Consider the following 22,136-nt stretch of genomic DNA (forward strand, 5'->3'; position numbering starts at 1 on the left):
ACTCTCATTTCTGCCATTTTGCCTTCTTTTAAGCTCAGACTGATCTTTGTTTATCCAGATCATTACCTGGTTTTCTTTCACAAGCAGACATCACTACTTTCACCTTTTATTCCTCTATCAACAGTTTCAGTTTAAGTAATACTATATATTCATCCATAAAAAATAGTTTCAAAGAGAAAATATCCTCACTTCTGTGATGAAAAAACAATACAGAATTTACCTTCTTTTTTATTTTTCTGATAGAACTTCATCTTTCTTGCATATTATATGCATAATGTCTTTACCTGCCTTGTATATCTAAGGATCTACCCTGACAGATTTTTATTAAACTTTGAAGTAATGGATACCAAATGATTGCATTCTATTTTTTTGCTGTATCATGTATTTCTGGTTCTGAAAGGTATCACAAAATCCAGTGCTAATCCTATTAAAGTTTTCATTTTATGACTCAGAAAGTGAATGTGGTTTGTGGTGTACTGTGGCAAATACAGCATTTCATTAAATAAAACAAGAGTGATATGTTTATTTGGTTCAAATCTGTTATGAAAATTCACTTATTAAGCCTGATCAATAGAGTTGGGGCATTTTTTCGTTTGTTTTTTAAATGATTAATTTTGCAGAGGTAAAGACCCTTGCAAACAGTGCAGTTATGATGAATTTGTGGTCATCTTTCTAAATTACACTGCAAAAAAAGTTAAGGACATACAATTTTTGTAACACACTAAGTCACAATAGAAAATCAAGAGTATGTAACTTGTAAGAGCATTTTTGAATTTTATCACCTATAATTTCTCACTTTCTATATGGCAGCTCATTTCTGAATATTTTGAAAAGGCATTGGTATGATTAATGAGGATTACTATTTTATTATTTTCACAAATGCAGTTATCTGCTTGTCCTTGAGATTTTTTAGAAAACTTAGGTATTATCTGGGAATTACTTATATTCTAGCAAGCATGGTCTTGTGTGAAACTCTGCCTTGACATTATATGTTGTGGATAAAACGTAAGGACTTTATCATTTGTTTCTTTTCTTGGTTCTGAAAGGTTTCTGCAGAAATGGGCTGTGATAAACCAAATTGTGATCTGTAGCATCAGCCAAAACAAGTAAGTTGAACAGTAGTGATGGACTTGTTCCATGTACTGCATTAAGTAGATGGGAGAGAAATGAGGAAGGAATATTTGGCATCCCAAATGTCTCAGGCATGTGGTGTCATATTATATCCATGCCACATAGTGTTTAAATGATGTTACAAAACTAAAACTGCAATACTTTCCATAAACCACTGAGAAATCACTTTAAAAGTTCCACATGTAGCTTGCTCGAGCAGTAGAAATTTGGCAAGGAGCTCCTCTGCAGCCCATCTGGAGGTATATAAGTGTTAAACCTGTGGTATATGCTTTGATGTACCTCATTTTGATATCTTCTTGTGAATTCTGTTTGAGCAAAAGACTATACTAATCATAAAGTTTAAGTGCAAAATCTAGCTCCCTTAATGGGGGGAGTAAGCTTCCAATGAGTAACACCATGATATTCAGATCAGTATAAGCTCATACTCTTGTAATGCTTAGACATGTTCTGTTGGATGGTGTACTTTGTCAATGTATGGTTAATTTGCATCTAGAGATTCAGGTTAGATATTAGCATAATTATTCTAATAATAAGGTCACTGAAGCATGGAAAGAAATTGCCCATCTAGACTTTGTTATCTCCTACACTAGGTATTTGTAAGGGTTGGCTTCACAAGCAGGCATCAGGAATGACAAAGATATAGTAGTTTTTCCTGCCTTGTGCCGGAGAACTCAGTGACCTCTTGAAGTCTCTTTCAGCTTTATTTTCCTATGATTCTATGAAGATTTGAAAATAAATATAATAAAAGCTTTGAGATGCTCACAGACTTCAATATTGGAGCCATATAATGTTTTGAATAGATGACACAAGTGCTCTGTTCCTGGGACTTTTGCCAGCTAAAGGGTTTTGAACTATGGCTTTCCTGAATACTTATACTGCCGAATCCCTCAATTTATCTCTAGTGAAGCCTTTATTCTTAAATCCATATAAATAAATTAGGCATCTGAACAGAAGAGAGCACACTCAAATTGTTGGGAATTGATTAGTATGCTGCAAGTGCTAATAAATAGAAATAAATACCTCTATAGAGGACGTTTCTCTAATTTAGTCAATTTCCCCTTTCACTTGCAGAGACCTCCTTGACCTCTGATCTCTGTGTGGGTCATCAGATCAATTACAAGCACATGCAGATGTAAAGATGTAAAAACTTGTCTTTTAAAATTTTGAAAATTGCCTGAAAATATACATGGAAATGTCATTACAAGATACATTCAAAAGTTAGGTAATGCTATATGTGAATTATTTTATTATCTTATTACGATACCTTATTTGTGTAAGTTGTGTGGATTTATATTTATCACAATCTAATATTTTTCTAAAAAGATTTTTTCAACAAGAGCTAAGCAATAGCACCATCTAGAAGAAGTATTGTTTCAGTTATATGTTAGTTGCTACTGTTTCCATCCCTTTTTCCTTCTTGATGGAAGATAACTCTAATAAGCTTCTGAAATTAATTCTAAGTCTTTTAATTTAGTCAAATTTGGGTGGACATTTATTAATTTGCACAAGGCATTAGAAACTTAACGTAAATTCATATTCCTCTATGTAAAATGAGGTTTCTGTAAAACTTTTCAGTTAAATAATTATAATAAAGAATTAATGAAGAGAACATTTTTCCTGTGCATCAGACTGAGAAATGGCCGATCCATTCTAGGCATGTACTTTCTAAAGTACAAAGATAAAATCAGATACTTGGAAGAAGGGATAAAGCTTAGAAAAGTATAAGAAACTGAGATTGGACCTTAAAATTGAAAAAGCTGAAAACTCAAGATAAGCATTGATACACTATATAGGGTATATGCTCATATCAATAACATTGGGCCAATACTAACATGTCACATGATAATGTAGCTTAGATAGATAATACCATGATAGCCCTGATAAACTTTTCTCCCAGAAAAAAAAAATAAAAATAGAATACATAAAATTTTATCTGTAGGCAAAGATTGGGTTTTCAAGTGTGTAGCACACCAAAAAAAAAAGTTTCACTAATGCTGGATCACTGAATGGTTGAAGAAGTGAATGGTTAAACTCCAGAGAATGAATGATTGAACATCCCTCTCTGGATATTTATGCTGGTACTATAAATTTAGGAGCCGAGTTCAATAATATTAGTTCTATGAATATTTATGCTTAAATTTGGAGATTCAGTCTCTCTAAACTCCAGAAATTGGAACTTGGCACTGGAGCTATAGAATCCTCATGAACTGTCCAAAACAGTTTTAGTCAATCAGTAGCCAGTGTATCTAGCACCATTCAAGTGTTTAATGTATTTTAGAAGGTCTATATTTTTTTTTCAGGGAGGAGACTTATGGAAGATTTTTTTTTTTTTTTTTTCCCTAGAAAAAAAAGGTTCTCAAAGTGAAATTTTTAATGTCAATGTGCATACGTACCTGAGCTGGCACCAAGCAGTGGTTACACAATCATAGGGCAAAGTGAGCACTCTATTCTAGAAAATAGAATATGCTTCCCATAGATGTCTTGTAGCTTGAGCTCCTTCAGGCCATGGTCATTATCTTGATGAAAGTTCTCATCTGGCTGCAAATGGAATCAAAGCTAGTTCGGGAGCTGCCATGCTATGCTTCTTGACACACTGTGGACAACCCACTGAAGCTTTCATTGCTCTCCTCGAGGAGATGAAATCACCAAAAAAGACACAGCAAAATTGTAGTAAAAATTGAATTGCCTAAAACTCGTGTTTCTTCAGAGGTAGAGTGCCTCTCTTATATATAACATAAATGATAGCTAACCTGGAGAAGCTGTAAATTTAAAGAGAATAGAAACCACAATTCCATAGCTTCACATGAAAGGTGTTGTGGACCTTAATTTTTTTTTAACCTACACATGGCTATTTCCATTACTTCACAACTGAGATCTGTTATTTTATGCAAAATTAATATGGTAAGGAGATCTACTATGTACCAGTTGTTTTTCCAATTTAGAATGAGTTGAAAGAGAATAAATAAAAAAAATAGCATAGCTAAGAAATATGATGTATAGACTTCTACTTTTTTTTTCTTTTTTTTTCTTTTGGGTCAGTTTATAAATATCAGGAATGTGACATATGTCTTTAACATATTTCAACTTACATTTAAAATGCATTAAACATAACTGATTTAGACTGGTTTTTTATATTCTAAGTACAAAGAAGCAGGACATTAGTATTTAGTGTGCTTTTAATTAAAATAGCAGTTTACTCTAAGCCCTGGAATTAATTACTTTTTGAACTGCTTCTCTGCTTTGCTAATAATGTTTGGCAGTTTTAAAATAGAGTAGCTAAACTTGAGGCTATTCATTTTAGAAAGCTGATGCAGAATACATTGGATAAGCAGAACTGTAATTAAAAAAACTGTCATGTGCAAGTTCATACAATTAATTTAACCATGAAGACCTCTGTGAAAAACTGCATATGTGAACTGTGAATGAAAAGCTGTTCAGAAAATGGAAATCAAAGCCGATTGTTGCATTATTGACCTAATGACACAAAATGTTGCCCTAGCGAGGATTTTAAACGAAGATGATTACCTTTCCACAAGCTTTGCCCTTGGAAAGAAACAGTACGTTTTGCAAGAAATGTGTACTACAAATACTGTAATACGGTTTTTTATCGTATTTAACTGTGGAGAATTATTACAGAATTAAATAACAAGACATGCATTTTAAAGTAGAAATTGAGAAATGTTTTCACCTGTTAACAATGTGCTGATGTAAAAAGTAGTCAAGGAAGGATTCTGTATTTATAATTAGCTTGCAAAAATGACTACCTTGATACCTACTAACATTATGCTTCATTTAGAGTATTTTGACACCAGTCTCCTAAAAGCAAAACCACCAGTTATATGGAACAAGAAATACTCTCCAGACAGCTTTAGGCATTAATTAATAGGTTTCTACTTAAGGCAAATAAACTTGGAAGTAATACAGAGACCCAAGGATGGACAGATGTGGAATTAGTGTGTCAGTTACTAGCAGGGACTGGTAGTTTGATTCACGTTGGTATATAAAATTATAAAACAGTATCGTCTAGTTGCCAGTGCACTTGTAGGTGATGATGTGTCAGTGGCTCTCTGGAGTGCTTTTCCTCTTCTTCCTAGGTCAACTACACCTTGGATTTGCTTTGACATGATTCTGTTTTTACTCATACACATTGTGTTTAAACCTCAGAAACCTGCTGAGTGGTGTAACTGGATGAGATGATCCTGAATAAATCCATCAGAAGTTGCCAGTGAATACATGAATTCAGATCCTCAAAAATATTTGATTTTCACTGCCAGTTGTTTAATATTTAATAGTGAAGCTTCCTGTATTCGGATGTATTTGTAATGAAACAGTACTACCTGAGAAGATTTGTTTGCAATGGTACATATTAGGAGGGTGTTCTGCTTATCACTACATATCCAGTCTTTCCAATCTCTGCCAACCTTCCCTCTTCTCCCCACCTCAGGATTAAGAGCAGAAAAGTACAATGCCAGTCTAAACTATGTGTTAATCTAGAAGCTAGTAATTAAAATTGAACTTCATTTGGACTGATAAATGTGTTTCCAGCAGCCTCAGTGAAATTTTGTTGATTTACACCTGCTGACCCAGCTGGACATGTTCTTCTAATTCAGTGTTCCCGTATAACTCGTCCTCTTTTACTGTCATCTCAATCTAGTTACCAGTACATCATTTATTTACTTGTAGCTTTGCTGTATATGCTACATATATAAACCTTTTGATGGATATCACAAAGACGCTGACTTGGCAGTAAAAAAATAACATGCAACATTCCAATTCTTTTCCTCTAAGACATTATAATTAAGTCTTTTTTGAATGAGGTTTACAGTAATGAGCATTTCCATGCAATCTAACTATAATGTATTTCTGTCCGAAATGTGTGACCTGCCCCTACCTCCCTTATTCTCTCACAAGTATAAAATGTTTGACAAGACAGCAAGATTCATACTCTTCTTTCCACTACATGAGATTACAAGCATACCATTTAAATAATAAAATAGAGCCACTCTGCCTCCCTAGTGTAAAAAAGGAGTATTTGTCTTTAAATTTAAATTGAGTCCTATTAACAGTTGTAAAGCTGTTCCAATTGAACATTAATGAAATAAGAATTCATTTAACTTTCCGATTAATTCTTTTAAGATTCTATACTGTCAGGTAGGAGAAACCATGCTGTTCAGTCTTAATAAAGACTTCATTTCCATTGTCATTGGCAAAGAGAATATTTAACAAGCTTGAAAAATCCAAGTATCTTCATGACAAAATTAAACTTTGTTATAACATACAGTAGAGAGCAAGAACTTTCATACATTTTTCACACAATCTTTGTGTAAATCATTATTTTTAAATAAAAAATTTCAGATGGGACACACATTTGCTGTTGGATATATTTCTCCCAAATGCATTTGTAGGAAGAACAGTTCAGGCAAAGCTGTAATGAGATGGTTCAGAGTTAACTAAGATGGATCTGCTAATATCTAATAAACCACTGAAACAAGGATATTCACTGTGGTTCATAATCTACTTTACCTGTACATTGTGCCAAGATCCCAATGGCATCGATCAGTAGGCTATAAGTCATTACCACAGCGGTTACTTCTAGACGTTTTCCATTCACATATGGCAAAACAAAACACAAATGAATACTCTGTTAGAGCATTTGAACATTATTAGTTAAAGATGACTGATGTAGGAGAAATTTTCTGTTCCTCTGTGAATTGATAGGGAGGGTTATATTTCAGAACACCAATAGAGGCAATGCCCAGAACTATCTCACTTACACTAGTAGAAAGTTCCTGAAGTCCATCAGCAGCTTCTATTGGCTGCCTGCAAGCACTGGAGTCCTCATGAGGATGAAGTCACTTGATTTTATTGAGAAGACCATCCTACAGTTTACATTTCACTCCTCCACTTGGCATCCTCATGGTTTTATCTGGTGTTTTCATTTTGGAATAACATTTTCAACTTATCAGGATTCTTCCCCTCAGACTCCCACCGTTTATCCCTGTACTTCTCCCCCCCATTTTTTTTTTTTTAATGTTAAGATTGAGCAAGATTTCGGAAAGGATTCATTTTAATTTATGTAAATGAAATATTTAAGTGTGTTCTGCCTTGTATGAGTGTTCATATTTGAATTAGCATAGTTCAAATAAAATGAAGTCAGAAACCTCAAAGTTAACTTGTAATCCTCATTATACAAGATAAAGCAGTTCTACTAGGAATACCTAATTTCAAAATTCTGCATATGCATATGACTGTGTTTATGCAGATACATAGCATTTGATTTTAGCAAGATTTAGAAATCTGAAACACAGTTTAGGATGTAAAATGAAAGATGGCCTACATATTTTGCAAGTTTGAAAAACTCCTGGAATATTTTCTTGTGTGTGCAAATATGAATCACACAAGAAAATATTTTTTCCAGTCAAACGATTCTTTTATAGATTTAAAAATGGGTATGTATCTATCTAAATATTTTGTATGACCCTGAATTATTCTTTACTATCGGATCCTGAATCCTTTAGTACCTCATATCATCCTTGAATCTAGCAGTCTTTCATAGTATTAAGTATTAGTTTTAATAATAAAGTACTTAGAGAAGGACTGATAAAATATTTGCAAATAATATATAATAATATATTTGTAATTTATTACTTCATAATGAAAATCAAATAGTTATAGTCCTTTAATGCATTTACCCAACATAACTTTTTTGCTGTAAACACGTAAAATAATGTTGCATGTGATTTTGCAGTTGGTCTTTACTTACAAAACCAATTTTTGGTTATATGGTGGTTATTAGGTTTAAAGAGTCAATGTTAATGTTAATTAATAAGCCAATTAATGCAGTGTGGTCCCAAAATCTAGTAAAATGTTTTTAGTAAGACTGATCTTTGTAAAAGAGATTTTCACAAGCATATAATATGGCAGTTTTTTGGCAACTAGGTAGAAAAAAATATTTGGGGAAAAATGCAAGTAGCAGTTTTAAATTAAGTTTTCATTGTGTTGTAAGTTAAAGATGTAGACTTTTTGAGGAGGAAAATATATATTTTAGAATTAATTTTAGCTTCTGCCATTTTGGTTTCCATTAAGCACATTCCTATGGTTTGTATTCAACAGATTTCTTAAAATTCTTAGTCTGTGATAGATGACTCAGAGTGTAATCTTGGGAAAGTTTTGATGTGAGATTTCTGTACTCTTAAAATGTCTTATTTGGAAACTGATTATGTATATGTTTTTTTTATTTTCACTTTTTTTTTTTTCTAAAACTTTATTTTGATCACAGTGGTAATCACAAAACTCCTGCAAAATGAATTGGAAAGGAAGCTTTCCAATATTTCTGTTTAACAACTTTCTTCCAGATTCTGTCAATAATAAGCATGGAATTTCAAGAGTTCTTTCATATACCAATATATCTATGCTTAATGATAAAACAATTCACCAAAGTGTGAATATGTGAATTACCAAAACAAAACAAAAAAAAAACCACCAAAACAAAAACCGAACAAACAAGAATAAAATAAAAATTGAATCCTGGCTAGCACTTTTGCAACTATCATTACTTCAGACATAACAGCTGGCAGTGGTTTTCTAGGTCAGTGATCCCCAAAAGTTTTTGTTCATGAATCTGTTTTTGTTCATGAATTTGCAGTATGTACCTTCCAATACACATATATTTTACTTATACATTATACACATATATCACTGTACTAGTATATTATGTACATTATGAAATATATGTCAAAAAAAGAAATTAAAAGATTAAATAAACCTGAAAGAAACACATTTTTTAAAATTGTTTAATTTATTTAGTTTCATTTTCTAGTGATACAAAAAATACTTTCTTCCTCCTCCTCTCCAATGGACTGTCTCATGCATCTGCAGGGGTGCATCCCACTTTAAGACAACCATTCTAGTTAAAGAAAAGACAGTGCAAAAACAGCCTTTTCAATTCCTGTGTCACCCAACAAATACCTTTTAATTAATTCAGTTTCTGAGTGAGCCTAGATCAGATGGGAATACTCTACTATCATTACCACCACCATCGTTATTACTAATGCTGAGCTAAGAATTCTGTAGAAAGATGTCTGTTACCTCATTGAAATCATGATCTTATATATATGAGATGCATAGAGCAATTAGCTTGTAGTAAATGCTGGGGTAATTATTAGCAACTCTGCAGATAAAAAGCACCAGATCTCTCTTCTTTCCTTGTTTAGATTGAGTTGCTTTTTTCTGATATTTAACTGTTATAATACAGGCTACCTTTAAGAGCAACAAGAAACAAGAAATGTTTTTCCAATAAAAGTTAGTGAAAAGAGGTGCTCTAACCCTGCTATCTTCAGGGCATTTGGTTGGAGGCATGGAGCCTCAGAGTCCTTTTGCACTTATGGGAGAGAAGTTTGTGAATGCCCAGAAAATGGGTAATAAGAGAACTGGTTTTAAAGGTGACCCGAAGATGCCACTATCCTGACATCAAAGAGGACCAGTTTCCATTGTTTCAACTTCTGTCCTAACTGAAAGAAATATTGGGCAACACCAGGCTAATGAGTTATTCTGTGCAAAAAGATTTTACTCAAAAGGTGAAATGGGTGTTGCTGAGATCTTCATACTGATAAGATTATCAGTATCGGTTTTGAGGGGAGTTTCTTAAGTTTAGCATAACTTTCTCGTGTGCTGCTTTCCCTTCAGGTGCTAGCAAACAAGACTGATCCTGAAACATCTTTCAGTTTAGTTTCATCCATAAATAACACAACTCACACGCTAATAGGCTGCTCCAATTTGCAATCCAAAATTCAGTAAGTGGGGGCAATTGGGAGATTCACTTCAAAAACACCCTCCTGATCTGAACCAAAGCATGAATGTAGATATGATGATTGGCTTGGTGATTCATTTTAGCATTTCCAAATGTCAGGCTGTGTACATTTGTATTATTATGAGCCCGTAGTTTGGAATCTAGCAACAAAAAACATTTGCAGAGATCATAACGAAAAGTACATTTACATACATCAGCATAGAATTCACACTATTTTTTTAAGTGTAGAGAAGTGAAATATCATTCTTATTTCTTCTTTCCCACCCTCAGAAGGGTAGATTGCTATCCATAAAACTGTAAAACAAATTCTCTTCCATTTCAGAACTTAGCTGTTTCTTGCAGTTCGAGGCATTTTCTGTATAAGAGTGTGGGAGTGACTCATATCTACTTGGAATCCTTAAAGTTTTTTTTATCTACGCCAAGAGGAATTAATTCACTTAGTTATTAAAGGACATAGTAATCAATGGTAAAGTAGGGCTAGGATAAGAGAACCTGAAATGGCCCTGGAAATAAGAAAGATTTTAACTGATAAATTTACAGGGGCAATTTACCTCAAGTACCTCCACGTTGGGAAATTTTTGACTGAGACTGAGTAATTTTCCGAACTATATCCTCTGGTTCAAGGAGAAAATCATTCACATATGTTGCTAATTCTACTACATGTTGCAAGTGAAAGCAAGCTAATTCAATCCTGATATTTAAAGAGATTCTTCTTCTCCTTTATGATAAAAAGGAGAAAATCCTTTTTATCCCTTTCATCATGCTTCTTCTTCCCTGGTGCTTAATTCTATTTATTGTATAAACAAAGAGATTAACTATACAAGGAAAAAGCAAGACAGAAATCTTATTTTTTTCTTTTTTGTGATTGAAACACCGCTAAACACAGTTCCAGAGGAAAAGATTTTTATCTATTGAGTGTCCAATCCTTGACTTAGCACTAAATGAAAGACTGCACACTAGTGCTTCTGTCAGAACTGTCACAAATATTTTCATACTTGTTTGTCTTTTCTTTCACTTTGCAGATCTCAGCTAAAAAATCTTCCATATTGCCTAAATTTGTGTCCATACGGTTGGTCTTCTTTCTGCCATCCTATCCATCTTCTCACTGATCAGTGCCTAAGGAACTACAGGACTTTAGGAAGGAATTGCTCCATATCTTGCTGAATAAAATCTTCTGAGCCCAAACAGACCCTCATAAAAATCAATAGAAAAACTCAACTGTGAAAGTGAAAGAAGGAGGCTGGCAGACTGTGCTATATAGAGAGATTGCCACATAATGGATGGTTAAAACTGAAAAAAAAAACATTGCACTGTATGTACAGAATCAAGAAACACAATTGTGTTTGGGTGCTTTGCTTACTTTTAAGAATAAGATTTCAACTGGCAGCCAATAAAGAGCTAATAAAAGACAAAGCTGTCACTTTTTGTAATAAAATAAGATGATGTTCATATTCTAAGGAAAATACAAAACTTAACTTCAAACTTGAAAAAAAACAACACCCAACATCTTAAAACCAATTAAAAATCAATTGGAGTTTTACCAAACAAAATCCAGAGAATTCCAAAAAATAATAAGATGTCATTTGAGAAAGTATGCTTATTCTTTCCCATTTAAAAATTATAAATCTTTAAACAGGTCACCCTTTATTAAATGTGAATACATTTATTCTTTTATTATTATTATTATTATTTATTATTATTATTATTAGTTTACTGCTCAATAGAAATGTAGGACATGGTTACTGGCTCATTAAAGGCTGAAAAAAGAGTCCACACTAATTATATGAATATTTACCTACACAAAATCAGTGCAGTGAAAAATGTATGCTGGTTGATGAGCTGCCACTTTTTCAGGAAGAGTATTTATCAAAGCTGATACAAACAGATTCTGTGACAAAATGAAACATAAAGCCTTCCAGAATGTGCTGGTGAAGACTATACTGGTTGTATGAAGTTCAAAATTTTGTACTCTCTGTAAGAAAGAGCTCTGTATAATTGGAAAGTGGTTCTGGTCAGTCTCTAACTTGCAAACCCTGTGTGAAGGGGAGTTGGGATAAACAGCCCCTTTAATGGCCCCTTCCTACTCAAACTATTCTATGATTCTATAAATACATTTGAACAAGCTTTTTCACATCCAGTTATGTAGGTCCTGACATGTCCCCAGGATGCATCTTTAGTAGAACAGATAATGGTCTCTGTGACCATTCCTCAGCTTTTCTGTAGATGTCTTACTCTGTCATGACAATTGCTGATTACATTTTGGTATAATTTAGGCATACCTGCAATGTAGCAGTCACTATCTGTCAATACTATTGCAGTGGTAACCTTCAAATAAAGAGTGCCAACCAAAAGATTTCTGAGATATTTGAAGATATAAGCCCCCAACTCAGAAAAAAAAAAAAAAAAAAAACCCTAAGGCTTGCTGTTGTACAGTGTGACACAGCACATTTCCTCAGAAGAGCAAAATCAGCTGTTTTGTGCCTACTTGTTCTTTAACCTTCTTTTAAATAACTATAACTTGAAACTTAGCCATATGGATGGCTGCATCACCCTGCCAAAAAAACATCTGACTGCCTATAAACACTTCTCTGACTGTTCTCAGCATTATCCTTTTTCAGTTATTCTACTGTTGCTTGACTAAGGCACACTGCACATCTGTAGTACAGAAGTTTATCCTATGGATAAATCAGAAGACTTTCAATTACGGAACAAATGAAGTTCTTTAACTTGAGGTGGGAGAGAATAGGGAAGGTCATAGAAAGCGCTGAGAGGGCTGAAAAGCAGAGCAGGACAGTTTATTAAGATTAACAGCTGCAGGCTTGATGTTGCTAATGGCAAGATAGACTGCACAAAACACAGGTGAATCTTTTCACAGTCTTCTTTTTGCTACACTCCTTATTGTAGAGTGCTTTCTGCAGAATCCTGTGGCTGTGCCCTTCTCACCCCACATCACTCGCGAAGGCACAAGGCCAGGCTGAAGGTGTAATGGCTGATGGCCACATTAGCAAATAATTCTGCCAGCCAGGATCCCCTCTGCTCCACCGCCAGATGCATGCTGCTGCACTGACTGCCTGCAATCATAAGGGCCAATGGAAAATATTTCCTTGATTTCAGAGTACAGAGCAGACAATCCACAGTGTGAATAAAAATGATGTTCTTTGTTATAGTATGGTGACTTAATGGGAAAACAACAACAAAAAAAACCTGAGGGTTTCATATGGTTCCCCTCCTCAATTCAGTGCTGTCCCAAAGGCAGCAAATAATCCCTCGGCTCGTTAAAAATCTGCCCTAACACAGTGGTCCTGCAGCTGGTACTTTCCCCTCCCCCAGGCAGCAGCATTCCCGCTCCGCGGGCGCGCATCGCCCCTCCGCGCCCGGCCGCGGGCACGCACCGTGCCATCTGCTTGCTGCGCGCAGGTGCGGATCCCGGGTCGGATTTTAGCTTCTCTCTCTTTGCAGCCCCTTCCCTGGCAGCTCCCCGCCCCCAGACGCACTTTTCCCGTAGAGCGCAGAGCATCAGGTGCGGGTGTGGAGCAGCGGCCGCCCGCTTCCCCCGCACCCCAATGGCACAGATCCTCCTTCCCCTCACTCCCTCGTGCTATGTGCCCCCTCCATCCGCCACCCTCTCCTGTGGGCGTCTGCTCTGTCCGCCCCGCTTTTTCTCGCTGAAATCCTTTCCCCTTGTCTCAGTACTCTCAGTGTATTTGCCCCACTCTTCTCCCTCCGCAGCCAGAGGGATGAGGGCCTGGGGGTGGGGGGGATATAGCTGAGGAAGCGGATAAGCTTGGGAGAGGGAGAGGGGAAGCTAACGGGAGAGATTTTGCTGTCGTCTAAGGGCTGATTGGAAGAGGCAATCATTGTATCTGCGGTTGGAGGATTAGAGGAGAAACTTTTATTGCTCCCTTTTGTGAGTGCGTGCGTGCAAATGGAGAAGCCTCTTCTCCAAGGGGAGCATCCTTTCGGTTGGCATCAGGTGCAGCTCAGGGAGGGACTGAGAGCATTTCCCTCATCCGTGAGCTGAGGGACGAGGGGAAACAACCCCTCTTCTCTCACTCTTCCTTCTCCAGTTCTGAAATCGTTCCTTCTCCAGCACTGCCGCCTCCCCGTTCCTCCCCTCCCCTTCCCTTCCCCTGCTCTGGATGAGTGGAATAGCCTCCAGGGTTTCCTCCTGCTCCTCGCCCCGGACCGGAGCAGTGAGGGGATATCACTAACCCTCATCCGTCTCCGTCTCGCTCCATCCGTTCCCGAGAGGACTTCAGACGGTGCCATGTGTTTTCAGCCTCTCGCCGCTGCAACCACTTGATACCACGCAACGCGCAGGGAGAGAGAGGCTTTTGCAAAATGGATTTGTTCGATTTTAAAGGATTTCTTCTCTAATAAGGATCGCATTGCACACAAATATGACTAAATCCCCTATTTGGTAAATCTTTCTTCCCCCACCCCTCCTCTTTGGGTTCCCTCCCTCCCACCCCCACCCCTTCAGAGGAGCAAGCACGGGGAGCTGATGACGGACCCATTAATCCCTTCTTCAATGCATCAAAAGAAGCCGAAGGGCTGGAAGTCGCTGGGCGCGGAGTCCTGCAGGAGATGTTTCCCTCCGCTCTGGGTTCTGTATGAAGCTGGGGACTAAGGCTCGGCTCGCCCCGCCGCAGCTCGCCGGCACCTGGAGGCGCGGGTCGCCGCCGTGCCCGCTGCCGCGATGCTCCGCTGCCGGCAGTGCTGCCGGGAGCTCGCCGTGATGGGATCGAGCCGGCCGTGATCGGTGGAAGGCGGCGAGGGAGAGAGCGAGCGGGAAGAAGGGCTGCTCCGCTCCGCTGTGTGTGGGCTCCGCGTTTTGGTGTTTTTTTTGTTGTTTTGGTTTGGATTTTTTGTTTGTTTGTTTTTTCTTTTTTCTTTTCCTACTTCCATCCTCTCCCTGCCACTGGAAGTCCTCCCGTATCTAAATGGAATTAGTGGAGACCGAAGCCCCTTGTGTAAGGCACAGACATGACCCATGGGCGCAGCTTCCTTCACAGTGAGTATCTCCTCCCGCCTAGCCTTACCTTCCGCTGCCCCCACAACTCGTCCTACGGGACCCCATGGCAAACTCCCCCCCTCCAAAGCACCCCCTTCGCCCCTTCCCCAGCACCCCCCTGCGGTGCTGTGGGGGGAGGTCTGTGTCTCCCCCGAGCTCCCGCTCGGGCTGTCTGTTGGTTTTCACCTGGGTGCGAAAATGGCTTTCGGCGTGCTGTGGGGGAGAGGGGAAGCGGCCCCCCTGCTGCCCCACTCGTGACTAGAACCGGCGGTCCCAGGGGTGGCCAGGGGGTGCGAGGCTCCAGCAGCGCTGCACCCATCGCCCGTGGGCTCTGCACAGGCTGTTCCCCCACAACCCCCGAGGGGTCCTCCGGGGGGCACAGAAATGCACCGAGACCTCGGGCTGCGTGGTAGGACCCCCTCCTCCTGACACAGTTTTGGAGAGGATCCTCACTGCTGGAGGGGTACAATTCTTTCACCACCTCGCTATGCGCCCACACCTGTAAAACAACAGTGCTACGACTGGGTATAGGTTTTCCAAAAACTCTTCACTAGGCTAAACCACATTCATGCCAAATCATAGCCTCCAAAAAGCTTCCTGGCAGAGAGATAAACCTCTTAATATGAGGCTTGCAATGGGAAAATGCACAAATCCATAAAGATTCAAAGATGCGCAATCAGTGGAAATAGAAAATGTGATTATAATCACACTGATGATTAGGAGAGGAAAGAGAGGGAGAATGCAGAGAGAATGCAACAAGAAATTTGGTAGAAACTCTTTGAAATAATTCCCAAACCCAGATAATGTCAATATTGTTGGTGTACTGCTAAAGATTCCCAAGTGACAGCTTTGAATGTGTAAAGACAGTGTGATTGGTCTCTTTGGAGGGGTCTTTTTATTTTATTTTTTTCCTGTGAAAATGTTCTTTTCTGATGGTTTGAAAAAGAAAAATGCAAGAGATCATAGCATAGAATGAACTATCATGACTGCTTGAGTGAAAGGTATCATGTTATCTTTCCCTGTCAACCCCCCAGTTTTAATTACTTTCTGGCACCATATGTATTTTGGCAATGCTGGTGTTAATGCCACCGTGTCAAGAAAAAAATCTTTTTTTTTTTTTTTTTAGACTTGAGAGGTATTTCATTTCAAGTGATGGATATGATATATATGCAGAAAAAAATCTTTGCTTTTTTTTTTTTTTTTTTTTCATTTTACATTTTATTGTCAAATTTGTTTTGACTCTGTGATGATAAGTCAGTGTAGCTCCCTGCTTTGGAATAACACAGCTCTGCAACTTGGAAGCACTCTTTCTAGCGGTTAGCTGGAATTGAAAAGACCTGTGTTTTTCTATCATATCTGTAATTATATCTCAGTGACTTGGACCAAGTCTCTTTAATTTTCTTGACTTCAGTTTTTAACATTTAGAAGAGTTGATAGATAAAGGGACCCTTTAATAAAAAGACATGAACTGTGATTAATAGCCTAAGAAGAAACATTTCTCACATAGTGTTTGTTTAGCTACTGTTCTGCTCATTCTAGCTTTCATAAAGAATGCTGTCTCCACATTCTAGCACCAAGCCTCCTTAACTAAGGAGAAATTTGGTTTCAGCTGGCGAGAATTATGCACATAGATGCAGTGTGTTCACTGCATGAAACACAACTAAGTAAATGAGCAACGCGCAAAACCTTCATTGCCTCCAGATTCTGACATAGCCGATGGTCAGAATCCCAGCAAGAATGCATTTCCAGAATCCATCCCTGAGGAGCGTAAGGGCATGAATGGTTGGGTAGCATCCAGATCTGAGCAGAAGATGCAATGTTCTCACTGAATGCCCAAGACGCAGAAGAGTTTTTAACTATCAGCCCTGCCAACATCCTGTCTCTGTTAGCTGGGAGAATCAGAAAGACACAGGGACTGTGAGCCTGACCAAGAAATAGAGAACGTGCTGCCAGGACTTTATTTTCCCAGCACTTCAACCTTTTCTTGCTTAATGAGGTAGTCGACGTGCACACCTAAAACCTTCTGTCACATGGGAAGGGTCAAAGGCATAGAAATAAATCTCAAAGCTAAACTATTTTCAGGACCACTGAGGATAAGAATAGGAAAGCATATCATTCAGTTATATGTGTTGAAGACTACCAATTCCTCCATATAGTCAATGATACAAACGCAAGCTGATGTATCCAAAATACTCAGGATAAACAGGCAAGTTCATCTCCACTTTAACTTTAGTCTTGCCTGGGCACTAAGTTTGGGTTTTATGCCAAACTCACTGGGGTCAAAATCTTGAGCGCTCCAGGAACTCATGCTCTTGCTATCCCACTTTCTCCTGGAAATTGCTAGAGAAGACCAGGGAGGTGGGAAAAAAAATCATAGAACTATGGAATGGCTTAAAATTAGTGGGACCCAGCCCCACCACGTTCCAAGGGCAGGGCTGCCCCTATCAGCTCAGCTGCCCAGGGCCCCATCCAATCTGGCCTTGAGCACCTCCAGGGATGGGGCACCACAGCTTCTCTGGGCAGCTGTGCCAATGCCTCAACATGATCATTCCATGATTTCTTCATCAGAGAGCTGGTTAGTTATTTTGGTCTTCTGAAGCAAAATAATCTGAACTACTATTGATCTGAACATTTCCCTCTTAGCTTTTTCTAGTTGAAACATTATATTCTGTAATACCCAAAACTCAAGAATTGTCTCCAAATTGAATTCTATATTTGTTCCCAAGAGCCACATCTGTCCTATCATGGTTGGAGATTATTTATGAAACAAACTGAAGCTTAACTGCTGCATAAAGCAACATACTCTGGTCAAGTCAAACAAACTAGATTAATGAGACTATTAAATACACACAATAATTTATTTCACTGATGATTTGCATATGAAAACCTCAGCCCTCACTTCTTTCAAAGTCCCAGTGCTTATTTTTTAATTTTATTATGCCTTGATAAGAAACCAAAGTGATTCAGTGGCACTGAAACTTAATAGGTCTTTGTCTACTTTGGTTGAATACAGCTTTTTTTTTTTTTTTTTTTTTTTTTTTTTTTTTTTTTTTTTTTATTACTGGCCCAAGCTATGATTATATAAATAAATATTGCTAAAAAGTTTTGTAATATTAAAAAAGGGAAAATAAAATAAGAGGCAAACATTAATGCTTGGAAATTGTATTTTAAGCCAAATAGTTCTCCTCTTTATTTGAATACTTTTACAAAGATAAACACATGTGGGCAGATTACATGCAAATGAGTTCATATGAAAAGTGAAACTTAAGGATACAAGTACACATGAAATACTGAATTTTTTACAGTAATTCTATTTAATTTGTGTTCTTTTCAGATGTTTACATTTGATTTAATTGCAGACACTATTATATCTAATGCAAATCTCTCTTTCAGTCGTAGCAAGTCTAATCATCCTACATTTGTCTGGGGCAACCAAAAAAGGAACAGGTATGTAAACTTCAGACTTGTTTTTCAGATATTATATTACAGTCTTAAGTTTGGATGCAAGTTGTTAATGTAGGTCTGGAAATTTTTTGTAGTCCACCTACTTCCAGTGTCTATAGCTTGTTCATTTGTTTTTAGTCTGTAAACTGCCAAAAATCCAGTGGTGATTTTTTAACAAGTTAGTGACCTTATCCATGGCTAAATTTAACTAAAGGCTCCACCTGACCTTATCTAGTGGTTGCAAAGTGCCTTCTCTTTCAGACTAAGTGTTCATATTTGGTACCAAGTAATTTTGTCTCAAAATCTTTTTGATTGCTGAAATAGAATTCAGAATGTGAAATCAGGCTTCCTGGCTCCTTGTGCAGCGTGGGGATAGAAAAACAGCCTTCAAAACCCTGCATGCTAAGTGAGCTGATGGTCAAGCAGGGAGGATGCTCAGCACAGTGTGTGTCTGAATGCTCACTCCCTGCAAACCTGAATTCATTTCAGAGGATCAGGATCCATTTCATTCTTAACTTGTATATGGACCATGAAGAAAGAGAAATGCATGCAGAATCTGAGGCAGATCTCAGGTGGTTAAAATCATGCTTGAAAGGTGCCCGTCTCCCTCCATTGATCTTAAGAACCTCAAACAATTCGGCCTTGAACATGAAAGTCTTGGTGGGACAGACTTGGATACAGGCACCTGGCTGGGAGCTAAGCATAGGAGGCCATTTTTGATTCCTGTGAACTCTAAAACCTGGTGCATTTCCTAGAGCCTGCTGTCCCTTCAAGTCTAAATTTTTTTTCCTCCAATAAATCCATCTTATTTTGGCTTACTAGTTAAAGCACTATGTCCAGAAAGCAATTCTTCATCCTTTTCAGCCTGAAAAGATTAAAATCTTAAAGTCTTCAAGCTCTCTGTCAATGTGCAGAAAGGGAACACAGAAGTTTCAGGGCTAGCAAATGAGGACTGACCCTGCTCTCTGATGACTCACCTTGGAGGAGGAAAGTTCTGGGCTGTGACCCCGTCTCTGTTAGGTGAATCTAGGCTCACAACACTGTGAATTAAAAACAGTTCTATTCGAATTCTGGAATGGTTTTTGTTCTTTTTTTTTGCTTGTTTGTTTCCTTAATTTTGTGTCTTGTTGAGAAGGCACACACTTGGATTTTTTGAACTACACAAGTGAGAAACTCGTGTCTTTGATTCTTGAGCATGTAATTTAAAAGGTGATGTAAGGATGACTTCCCTCAGATATTCAAGACTCCTCTCTGCTTTGAAAAAAATATTTTGAGGGAGAATATCCATAAAGAACAGTCTAATTTTCTTCCAGGTCAATGGTCATACTGAGACACAACTGGAAAAAGCTGAGACCACCATCAGATGGAACTATTTTGTTCTGTAGAGGAGTTCAAAGTGTCAAATAGCCGTCATAATTTTTAAACTAACCATATGATTTTTAATGTCATCTTTTCACAGAAAAGCAGACTACTGCCGAAGGACAGAAACCAGTGCAGTGTGGAACTTGGACAAAATATGCGGAAGGAGGCATCTTCACTTCTCCCAATTATCCCAACAAGTATCCTCCTGACAGAGAGTGTGTCTACATTATAGAAGGTGAACAGTCAATGAATCTTTGTAGTCTATCAACTGTCAAAAAAGTATTTTATTTTGCTGTGTGTGAAGGGTAGATAAAGCTTCTAAGTTCATGATAGCATCAAGAAGCAAGATTTAGAAAAGTTCTATCTCAGCAATTTTTTTTAATAAAAAAATTAAAAAACATTGGAAAGCATACTAGAAAATACTGGAAAATGCTGGCTTTCCTAACAGACTAATAAAATAGTTTAGGTGTCAAGTATACATAAGTCACTTAGGAATAAACAGTATTATTTATTTTAGAGAATAAATAGAACCTAAAAAAGCTGTAATACGACAGAAACCAGAATATTTAAAATGAATAAAAGGCATGAACACAGGAAACTAAAATGCTTTTGACTCCTCACATCAATTTTTAAACATGTCATAACTGAATCAGGGATGGCAAGCACAGCTAGGTGAAGTACAGTAAAGAAGATTATGCAGAAAACATCCATACAATAAGTATAAAAATATTTTCTACCCAAGTAATCATAAGAAAATAAGGAGATTAACAAAATGAAACAACATCTAGGAAAAACAACACAGAAAATAGTAGATGTAAGATTCAGTTCTCAATGAGTAGATAGTTGAAGGTCTGGAGTTGTAAAAAAGGCTTATTACATACCTGCAATTTCTTTTCATGAATCTTAGCAAAATGGATGTGAAGGGATTCCTGTAAAAAGGAATCTGCTGAAGGTAACAAGAGGTTAGATACTGTTGGAAGTTAGTAACAGAAAAGATGAATCAGGAACAGAAGTGGTAGAACTCTGAAACTAAAAAGATAATGAGTTGTGATTACATGCAAAATACAACACTGGTGATTGCCCTATCCATGCTGAGTTGGACAGAACTATTAATTTAATGTGCTGGAATCAGGAATTGTAGAAATACTTATTTTTTTTTAAAGATACTGATTGTTCCAAGAGAGATTTTGAAAGCTGTATAGATCATTCTAACTAAATTAGCTGCTTTAGAATCCTCCAAAATAAACTTAGAGAAAACAGTTTGTCTTTCCAAACCTAGTGCTGAGTTACTAATAGAAACATATTTCATAAAAATCTTTCAGGGAAATGATGGATGGTAAATGTTGTATAGTATGAAAAGAAAATAAATAAATAAGTGAGATATCTGAATTACACTTTAGTGATAAGTAAACTGACTGAAGTCAGAAGTAAAGAGATGGTTATAAATAAGGGAGTCAACAAGCCCTTTGAGATAAATTTATGCTTCTACAGTCTTCCATAATTCTTCCAATATAAGTCTAGAATTTAAGCAGATGTATGGTAAGCATCTCAGTTCTTTCATAGTTTAAAAGTACTTTTGAAACAGCAATGAAAATCAATAATAATAATGAATATATAGGGTCTATATGTTCTACTTAGTATTATATTTTTGTGATATTTTTGTATCATTTATGTTGCTACATCCAGGTCTTTTTGCACACTGCAGTGAAATGATCTCAACATTGCTCTAAGGAGGGGAGGAAACATGCCTGTTTTATTTTCTAGGAATTGAGGCGCAAAGAGAAAGGTAGTGGGAAAAAAAAACAAACAGAAAAACAACAACAACAATAAAAACCCATCAATTCTGTAAACCATAATCCAGTCTCTTAAGCCACGAGGAATTCCTTCTGTTAGTAAGAAGGTGCCAGAAAAATATTTATTGTAAGGACCTGTCTTTATTATTTTAACTACTTATGAAAAGATAATAAAATGAAAAGTGGTAAAATCTGCTATTCAAATAGACTGCTTTAGAATAGCTCAAATTGGAAATGTCAAAGTATAGGAAGGAAATATTTAATCAAACATCTGTGTTCTAGATGATGAAATTATATGTTGACAATTCTGTGGTAATTTCTATGCAGTGCAGGAAATAATCTGAATTCAGCAGACATCTTTATATTCTATGGGATAAATCGATTTTAGGCTTCTTGCTTCTTGTCCAACTGTACTGAGGAGTCTGGATTCCAACTGGATAATTTAAAACCTATGATGATGTCATCTGTAATATGTAATTTAGTGGGAACCATGCATACTGCACAACACATTTGACTCTGCCTATTTTTGTCTTCCAAAATGGTCAAGAATAGAATGTTTTAAAAAAAACCACCAAAATGTAGA

General features: G+C 37.2%; 1 protein-coding gene across 4 annotated transcripts in view; it reads left to right on the forward strand.

The window, feature by feature from the left end:
* Positions 1 to 13,397: 13,397 nt before the first annotated feature.
* Positions 13,398 to 22,136, forward strand: part of NETO1 (neuropilin and tolloid like 1) — a 63,317-nt gene continuing 54,578 nt past the window's right edge. For 2 of the 4 annotated variants that reach the window (XR_008211288.1, XM_052704204.1), the window contains exons 1-3: positions 13,398 to 14,954; positions 18,348 to 18,401; positions 19,858 to 19,995. Coding sequence is in view for 3 of the 4 variants with exons in the window: in XM_052704204.1 (XP_052560164.1) it covers positions 14,927 to 14,954; positions 18,348 to 18,401; positions 19,858 to 19,995 (220 nt within the window). In the remaining variant the exon portion in view is untranslated. The remainder of the gene's footprint in view (positions 14,955 to 18,347; positions 18,402 to 19,857; positions 19,996 to 22,136) is intronic. The other 2 variants (XM_052704203.1, XM_052704205.1) reach the window with 2 other exon arrangements.

The sequence above is a fragment of the Tympanuchus pallidicinctus genome, unplaced genomic scaffold (assembly GCF_026119805.1).
Source record: "Tympanuchus pallidicinctus isolate F22 unplaced genomic scaffold, pur_lepc_1.0 scaffold5, whole genome shotgun sequence".
Taxonomy (NCBI): domain Eukaryota; kingdom Metazoa; phylum Chordata; class Aves; order Galliformes; family Phasianidae; genus Tympanuchus; species Tympanuchus pallidicinctus.